Genomic DNA, 10,063 nt, shown 5'->3' with positions numbered 1-10,063 from the left:
CCCCTCTCCCCTCCCCTCCTCTCCTCTCTCCTCTCCAACCCACTCCCTCCCTCCTCTCCTCTCCCCCCCAAAATGTCCTCCCCTCTCCTCTCCCTCTCCTCTCCCCTCCCCCCCCCCCTCTCCTCTCCCTCTCCTCTCCCCTCCCCCCCCCTCTCCTCCCCTCCCCTCTCCTCTCCCTCCCCCATTAAAGATAAATAACCACTCCAGTCAGGCGATTTGCATAATTCCATTCCTACTTCAGTCAACTTCTTTATTTGTTTGTTTCTGTGTAGTTTCCTTTTTTTTGGTCTCGTGCAATCTGCAAAACGTCGCACTTTTACAAATGATATCATCGGGACGTACATAGAAAACGACCTGCTGGTTCGTGTCCAAGAGGTGTACATGTAAACATTTAGTAAGTATCAATGCATCCAAATACACAGATTTAAAACAAAATAAACAGAATAAAAACTGTTAATCTCCTTTACGATTAAATACCATCATGTTAATAATAATAATAATAACAAACGTAAAAGTTATGATGATGCTATAATTAAACAATTTAATTATTCTATTATAAAATATTTTTTTTGTCAAGTAATGTATGTAGCTATAAAAAAAAAACGTGGTTATATTTGCGACATGTCAGTCATGCACGTGGTACAGGAGAGTCTTATCACACCACAGACGGATCACACACATGGTCTCTAATACTTCCACTGCTCTTCCAAGGTGCCCTCTGAGTCAGAGCCTTTGTGACCTTGATTTAGTTTGGAGTTTGTCCTCTTGGGAATATTCAAATCGGTTTCATTGGTTCCATTTTACAGGAAACACTAAACCCAACTTCTTTTTTTTTTTTTTTGGTTAGTGTGCCACCAACTAAATTTCGCTCTGCCCAGAGTACCCCTGAAGTACCCCCTTCATGTGCATTTTGACCAGTAGGCCTATGGTCTCATGAGTCTTCTCTAGTACCCCCTCTAGTACCCTCTCCTAGTACCCCTGGGTTGAGAACCACTGAACTAAACTAAGCACAGCTCTGGACTGTGCACCAAATTGCACTATATTCCCTATATAGTGCATTACATTTGATCAGAGCCCTATGGGCCTTGTCAAAAGTAGTGCACTAAATAGGGAATAGGGTGCCTTTTAGGACATAATGGTATTTGAGTGTTTGACATTATATATTTGACCCAGGACTGTAACACACCGGTTCACAAACACCCAGTCCTGCCCCCCCCCCTCTCCCAGTTAGAAATCATTATTATTTATTTATTTTTAAATCACTTAATTCAAAAAAATAACTTAGCACCCTAAAATGAGAATCTTTTCCCCCTCTTTTCCTGTTCCTCTCTATCTGACTCTCTCTCTGGGTAACGGTTCCCCTGGAAGTCCTGTGGTTCCAGACCAGGTGTCAGTGTGTTCTAACGTGTACCATAGACACCTGTCTGTCTGTCTGTCCTCCCGCCTGTGGTTCCAGACCAGGTGTCAGTGTGTTCTAACGTGTACCACAGACACCTGTCTGTCCTCCTGTCCTTCCCTCACAGACGACGCCCCTGGCCACCTCGAGTTCCGTCGCGGCACCAATTTATCTACCAAAAAACACCAAAACAGACCGGGGTCAGGGGTCAGGTTGAATGGTTTTTGGTCATAGTCTTGTTATAATAGAGACAACAGGGTTAAGGTTCCTTCCATATCATATCAGGTTGAGTCCCAAATGGCACCCTATTCCCTATATAGTGCACTACTTTTAACCAGAGCCCTATTTCCTATATGGTGAACTACCAGGGTCAAAAGTAGTGCACTATATAGGGAATAGGGTGCCATAGGGCTCTAGTCAAAAGTAGTGCACTATATAGGGAATAGGGTGCCATTGGCCATAGGGCTCTAGTCAAAAGTAGTGCACTATATAGGGAATAGGGTGACATTTGGGACGCGAACCTCAGTCAATTCAATGTAATTCCTGAACTGACTGAATGGAAATGGAATTGACCCCGACTCTGAGAGACAGACTAAAGACGTCCACCTTTACCAATATCAACATCAAGGGGGGGGGGGGGGGGGTTTAGAAAACACTCCACTAAGATATATCCTATGATTAATGCTCTTAGACAAGGTATTTCTAGGACCAGACACATGGGACAGACTAGACAGAGGTTTAAAACAGACCTCCTTATTCCTTATAAAACACACAGTCATGCCAAGACGTTTTAAAACAACATCGTTATTGTAGTTTGGTCACGTGGTCACGTGGTCACGTGGTCACGTCTCCCCTTCTCAGAGAATGTGACAGAACTACAGGTTGACATTCATTTCAATAGGACATAGAAACTAGTAGGGCATCACAAAGGCAGCCTTTTCCCAACCTCTCCTCGGCAACCACCAGCCTGTCCATGTATTATCACAACCTCTCCTCGACAACCCCCAGCCTGTCTATGTATTATCACAACCTCTCCTCGACAACCCCCAGCCTGTCCATGTATTATCACAACCTCTCCTTGACAACCCCCAGCCTGTCTATGTATTATCACAACCTCTCCTCGACAACCCCCAGCCTGTCCATGTATTATCACAACCTCTCCTCGACAACCTCCAGCCTGTCCATGTATTATCACAACCTCTCCTCGACAACCCCCAGCCTGTCCATGTATTATCACAACCTCTCCTCGACAACCCCCAGCCTGTCTATGTATTATCACAACCTCTCCTCGACAACCCCCAGCCTGTCCATGTATTATCACAACCTCTCCTCGACAACCCCCAGCCTGTCTATGTATTATCACAACCTCTCCTCGGCAACCCCCAGCCTGTCTATGTATTATCACAACCTCTCCTCGACAACCCCCAGCCTGTCCATGTATTATCACAACCTCTCCTTGACAACCCCCAGCCTGTCTATGTATTATCACAACCTCTCCTCGACAACCCCCAGCCTGTCCATGTATTATCACAACCTCTCCTCGACAACCCCCAGCCTGTCCATGTATTTGAACTGTTCCAGAACTAGCACACCTGATGCTACAACCGGTCAACGAGCACTTGACTACTATAAATCAGGCGCTAGTTCAGGGCTACAACAACATTGTGAAACGTCCCCGAGGAGAGACATTGAGAATCATGGGCTCTCTCTACACCCAATAAAGCAACATAGAATCTTCTCTTCATGCACTGATCTAGGACCAGTATTGCGCTTAACCTTCATATAGTAAAGGTCAGGACTGGCCAGGAGTATGCTGATCCTAGATCAGTGCTTAGGAGCGACTTCTACTTGCTTACAGGTTGCACTGAACAATAGGAACTCACACGGGGACAACAGCACCCCCTAGTGGATTAATATAACAATTACACAAACAGAACTGGCCACATGCAACTAGAATTCAATCTGATCGCGGGTTATCTGCATTGTGACTTTTAAAGGCAATATCCGATTGAGTTTTCCTGTAAATGGAATCTCCGCGAACGCGGGAACATTTCCTGCCTATCACCCAGGATCTAATTTAATCCCGGCCGAAACATCTGAACGGTTCTTTCAAACCCCCATTTGATTCATTATACACGAAGAAGGTAACACTTATAAAATCACATTAAAGAGAGGAATTATGTATTGAAGTAATTCCGTTATTCACAGAGTGAAACCCATTGCAACCGTCAGCATTACAACACTTCTTATAAAACCTACTGTATATATATATTGACTGAACAAAACATTAGGAACACCTGCTCTTTCCACGACACAGACTGACCAGGGGAATCCAGGTGAAAGATATGATCCCTTATTGATGTCACTTGTTGAATCCACTTCAAATCAGTGTAGATGAAGGGGAGGAGACCTGGTTAAACTCAATGTTAGGAAGATGTTCCTAATGTTTTGTTCTCTCGGTGTATACTGTAGGATTTAAACCCAATGTTTTGTAGGAGTTAGTGTGGAGGCCTTGCTAACTGGGCCAATGTTATAAGGGGTAGGGAAGGGAACTAGTTTGTAGGAGAGTAGGGGTTAGGGAAGGGGACTAGTCTGTAGGAGGGGAAGGGGACTAGTTTGTAGGAGAGTAGGGGTTAGGGAAGGGGACTAGTCTGTAGGAGAGTAGGGGGTAGGGAAGGGGACTAGTCTGCAGGAGGGGAAGGAGACTAGTTTGTAGTAGGGTAGGGGTTAAGGAAGGGGACTAGGCTAGTACTATAGTTCCTATGTTTCTAAATGGAACCCGGCTAGCACCTGAGTGGAATATAAAGACAGTAGGGTCAACTCTTTACATGTGCTCCTCTGATCCTACTGATGGCCTTCCAGACTCAGTATCCCAGAAGCACTACTGCTGCTGCTCACCACGATCGAGGAGCTGTCCTGTAGTTTCTGAAGGCAGTAGGGTAGAGTTGCACCCTTTCCCTTTGTCTAATGTTTTTCCAGGTTCAAATGTCTCGCTTTGGCCAAACTCTGCTTCTCTCAGTCTCTGGCTAGCTAGCCAGGCTACTGTTTCTATATAGGACCAGGCTAGGAGAGTTAGCATGACTACTGTCTCTGTATAGGACCAGGCTAGGAGAGTTAGCATGACTACTGTTTCTGTATAGGACCAGGCTAGGAGAGTTAGCATGACTACTGTTTCTGTATAGGACCAGGCTAGGAGAGTTAGCATGACTACTGTTTCTGTATAGGACCAGGCTAGGAGAGTTAGCATGACTACTGTTTCTGTATAGGACCAGGCTAGGAGAGTTAGCATGACTACTGTTTCTGTATAGGACCAGGCTAGGAGAGTTAGCATGACTACTGTTTCTGTATAGGACCAGGCTAGGTCCTATAGCCTACTGTTTCTGTCTAGGACCAGGCTAGGAGAGTTGCTGGTTGCTCACTGGAGGAAACTCGTTCTCATCATCCAGACAGACGGGACCAGCGGCAAACTCATGTTCTGGGATCACCTCTCCCTTCTTAGCCCCACCATCCTCAGAGTAACCTGGGGTGGAGAGGAGGAGAGGGGTTACAGGTAAAGTTATATACACACACACACAAATGTATCACACACACACACACCCTTTCAGATACAACACACATCTCTCTTTCTCTCTGTCTTCCTCACTCTCTCACACACACACAATATGTATCTCTCTCTCTCTCTCTCTCACACACACACACACACACACACACACACACACACACACACACCCCTTTCAGATACAACACAAATCTCTCTTTCTCTCTGTCTTCCTCACTCTCTCACACAATCGCTCTCTCACACACACACAATATTTATCTCACACACACACACACACACACACACACACACACACACCTGTGAGCGTGGTAGTGACTGGACCGGTGGCTGGTATGGCAACAGTGGCGGCGTATGATGGACATGCCTGGACGGGCACCGTGACCTCTGACCCTTCTGACTCCACCCCTTCCTCCTTGTCCTCATCCTCACCAAACAATCTGAGAGAGAGAGAGAGAGAAAATCAGCGAGAGAGAGCAGCAAGATTTGTGACCTGTTGCCACAAGAAAAGGGCAACCACATTGAAGTACAAACACCATTGTAAATACAACCCATATTTAGGTTTATTTATTTTCCCCTTTGTACTTTAACCATTTGAGCATCATTACAACAATCTATATAGACATGATATGATATTTGAAATGTCTTTATTCCTTTGAAACTTGTCAGTGTAATGTTTACTGTACATTTTTTGTTGTTAATTTCACTTTAGTTTATTATCTATTTCACTTGCTTTGGCAATGTAAACATATGTTTCCCCTAGCAATAAAGCATAAATACTAGGTCTGGTATTGAATAAGTTCCAGATGACATCATAAATACTAGGTCTGGTATTGAATAAGTTCCAGATGACATCATAAATACTAGGTCTGGTATTGAATAAGTTCCAGATGACATCATAAATACTAGGTCTGGTATTGAATAAGTTCCAGATGACATCATAAATACTAGGTCTGGTATTGAATAAGTTGCAGATGACATCATAAATACTAGGTCTGGTATTGAATAAGTTCCAGATGACATCATAAATGCTAGGTCTGGTATTGAATAAGTTCCAGATGACATCATAAATGCTAGGTCTGGTATTGAATAAGTTGCAGATGACATCATAAATACTAGGTCTGGTATTGAATAAGTTGCAGATGACATCATAAATACTAGGTCTGGTATTGAATAAGTTCCAGATGACATCATAAATACTAGGTCTGGTATTGAATAAGTTCCAGATGACATCATAAATACTAGGTCTGGTATTGAATAAGTTCCAGATGACATCATAAATACTAGGTCTGGTATTGAATAAGTTGCAGATGACATCATAAATACTAGGTCTGGTATTGAATAAGTTCCAGATGACATCATAAATACTAGGTCTGGTATTGAATAAGTTGCAGATGACATCATAAATACTAGGTCTGGTATTGAATAAGTTCCAGATGACATCATAAATACTAGGTCTGGTATTGAATAAGTTCCAGATGACATCATAAATACTAGGTCTGGTATTGAATAAGTTCCAGATGACGTCATAAATACTAGGTCTGGTATTGAATAAGTTCCAGATGACGTCATAAATACTAGGTCTGGTATTGAATAAGTTCCAGATGACGTCATAAATACTAGGTCTGGTATTGATTAAGTTCCAGATGACATCATAAATACTAGGTCTGGTATTGAATAAGTTCCAGATGACATCATAAATACTAGGTCTGGTATTGAATAAGTTCCAGATGACGTCATAAATACTAGGTCTGGTATTGAATAAGTTCCAGATGACGTCATAAATACTAGGTCTGGTATTGAATAAGTTCCAGATGACGTCATAAATACTAGGTCTGGTATTGAATAAGTTCCAGATGACGTCATAAATACTAGGTCTGGTATTGAATAAGTTCCAGATGACGTCATAAATACTAGGTCTGGTATTGAATAAGTTCCAGATGACGTCATAAATACTAGGTCTGGTATTGAATAAGTTCCAGATGACATCATAAATACTAGGTCTGGTATTGAATAAGTTCCAGATGACATCATAAATACTAAGTCTGGTATTGAATAAGTTCCAGATGACATCATAAATACTAGGTCTGGTATTGAATAAGTTCCAGATGACATCATAAATACTAGGTCTGGTATTGAATAAGTTCCAGATGACATCATAAATACTAGGTCTGGTATTGAATAAGTTGCATATGACATCATAAATACTAGGTCTGGTATTGAATAAGTTGCATATGACATCATAAATACTAGGTCTGGTATTGAATAAGTTGCAGATGACATCATAAATACTAGGTCTGGTATTGAATAAGTTCCAGATGACATCATAAATACTAGGTCTGGTATTGAATAAGTTCCAGATGACATCATAAATACTAGGTCTGGTATTGAATAAGTTCCAGATGACATCATAAATACTAGGTCTGGTATTGAATAAGTTCCAGATGACATCATAAATACTAGGTCTGGTATTGAATAAGTTGCATATGACATCATAAATACTAGGTCTGGTATTGAATAAGTTGCAGATGACATCATAAATACTAGGTCTGGTATTGAATAAGTTCCAGATGACATCATAAATACTAGGTCTGGTATTGAATAAGTTGCATATGACATCATAAATACTAGGTCTGGTATTGAATAAGTTCCAGATGACATCATAAATACTAGGTCTGGTATTGAATAAGTTCCAGATGACATCATAAATGCTAGGTCTGGTATTGAATAAGTTCCAGATGACATCATAAATGCTAGGTCTGGTATTGAATAAGTTCCAGATGACATCATAAATACTAGGTCTGGTTTTGAATAAGTTCCAGATGACATCATAAATACTAGGTCTGGTATTGAATAAGTTCCAGATGACATCATAAATACTAGGTCTGGTATTGAATAAGTTCCAGATGACATCATAAATACTAGGTCTGGTATTGAATAAGTTCCAGATGACATCATAAATACTAGGTCTGGTATTGAATAAGTTCCAGATGACATCATAAATGCTAGGTCTGGTATTGAATAAGTTCCAGATGACATCATAAATACTAGGTCTGGTATTGAATAAGTTCCAGATGACATCATAAATACTAGGTCTGGTATTGAATAAGTTCCAGATGACATCATAAATACTAGGTCTGGTATTGAATAAGTTCCAGATGACATCATAAATACTAGGTCTGGTATTGAATAAGTTACAGATGACATCATAAATACTAGGTCTGGTATTGAATAAGTTCCAGATGACATCATAAATACGGTTTTCAGGATGTCACTTTCAGCAGTTTGTTTGATTAGCAAAGCAGCTGTAAAGGCTTCTGACCTCGATTGACCTCTGACCTGAGATGACCTCTCACCTGTGTTTCTGAGCCAGGACGCACTCTCCTCCATCCTGGGGATCGACGTTATAGATGAACAGCTGTCCGTCGGAGGAAGCCACCAGCAGACGAGGGAGCTTCTGGATCCTGACAGACAGACACAGGGACACAGCCAGCCATGACACCCTCACACCCAGTGGAACAGGACAAACAACACTATCATTTATGGCCATCACTCTAGGATCAGGTCAGGATGATCTACGATATAGTCTTTTAAACTGTGTAATTCAGTCTACTACTGTCTACTACTGTGTATTACTGTGTATTACTGTGTACTACTGTGTACTACAGTCTACTACTGTGTACTACAGTCTACTACTGTCTACTACTGTGTATTACTGTGTACTACAGTCTACTACAGTCTACTACTGTGTACTACAGTCTACTACTGTGTACTACAGTCTACTACTGCGTACTACAGTCTACTACTGCGTACTACAGTCTACTACTGTGTACTACAGTCTACTACTGTGTATTACAGTCTACTACTGTGTACTACAGTCTACTACTGTGTATTACTGTGTACTACAGTCTACTACTGTCTACTACTGTCTACTACTGTGTACTACTGTGTACTACAGTCTACTACTGTGTACTACAGTCTACTACTGTCTACTACAGTCTACTACAGTCTACTACAGTCTACTACTGTGTACTACAGTCTAATAGTCTACTACAGTCTACTACTGTCTACTACTGTCTACTACAGTCTACTACTGTGTACTACAGTCTACTACTGTCTACTACTGTCTACTACAGTCTACTACTGTGTACTACAGTCTACTACTGTGTACTACAGTCTACTACTGTGTACTACAGTCTACTAGTCTACTACAGTCTACTACTGTCTACTACTGTCTACTACTGTCTACTACTGTGTACTACAGTCTACTAGTCTACTACAGTCTACTACTGTCTACTACTGTCTACTACAGTCTACTACTGTGTACTACAGTCTACTAGTCTACTACAGTCTACTACTGTCTACTACTGTCTACTACAGTCTACTACTGTCTACTACAGTCTACTACAGTCTACTACTGTGTACTACAGTCTACTACTGTGTATTACTGTGTACTACAGTCTACTACTGTGTATTACTGTCTACTACTCTGTACTACTGTGTACTACTGTGTACTACTGTCTACTACTGTGTACTACTGTCTACCACTGTGTACTACTGTCTACCATTGTCTACTACTGTGTACTACTGTCTACCACTGTCTACTACTGTGTACTACTGTGTACTACTGTTTACCACTGTCTACCACTGTGTACTACTGTCTACTACTGTGTACTACTGTCTACCACTGTCTACTACTGTGTACTACTGTGTACTACTGTTTACCACTGTCTAATACTGTGTACTACTGTCTACCACTGTCTACTACTGTGTACTACTGTCTACCACTGTGTACTACTGTGTACTACTGTGTACTATTGTCTACCACTGTCTACTACTGTATACTACTGTCTACTACTGTCTACTACTGTGTACTACTGTGTACTAATGTCTACTACTGCGTACTACTGTGTACTACTGTGTACTACTGTCAACCACTGTCTACCACTGTGTACTGCTGTCTACTACTGTCTACTACTGTGTACTACTGTGTACTACTTTCTACTACTGTGTATAACAAATAGACCAAAACCTACGGAGACAAAAAAAAAACACACCAACTCCCTATACAGTACACACACACCATACACCCACAATCCCTAAACACAAAA

At 41.6% G+C, this 10,063-nt stretch overlaps 1 protein-coding gene across 1 annotated transcript in view; it reads right to left on the bottom strand.

Moving 5' to 3' along the window:
• Positions 1–517: 517 nt before the first annotated feature.
• LOC139395228 (WD repeat domain phosphoinositide-interacting protein 1-like) overlaps positions 518–10,063 on the bottom strand; it is a 32,458-nt gene continuing 22,912 nt past the window's right edge. Inside the window, exons 11-15 of the mRNA XM_071142875.1 lie at positions 8,309–8,416; positions 5,253–5,392; positions 4,816–4,916; positions 1,495–1,568; positions 518–1,428 (exon numbers count right to left, since the gene is read on the bottom strand). Of these exons, the coding sequence (XP_070998976.1) occupies positions 1,518–1,568; positions 4,816–4,916; positions 5,253–5,392; positions 8,309–8,416 (400 nt within the window). The 3' untranslated portion in view covers positions 518–1,428; positions 1,495–1,517. The remainder of the gene's footprint in view (positions 1,429–1,494; positions 1,569–4,815; positions 4,917–5,252; positions 5,393–8,308; positions 8,417–10,063) is intronic.

Source organism: Oncorhynchus clarkii, unplaced genomic scaffold (genome assembly GCF_045791955.1).
Source record: "Oncorhynchus clarkii lewisi isolate Uvic-CL-2024 unplaced genomic scaffold, UVic_Ocla_1.0 unplaced_contig_14083_pilon_pilon, whole genome shotgun sequence".
Lineage (NCBI taxonomy): Eukaryota > Metazoa > Chordata > Actinopteri > Salmoniformes > Salmonidae > Oncorhynchus > Oncorhynchus clarkii.
The sequence above is the reverse complement of the archived record's forward strand: the minus strand, read 5'-3'. Positions and strand labels throughout refer to the sequence as shown.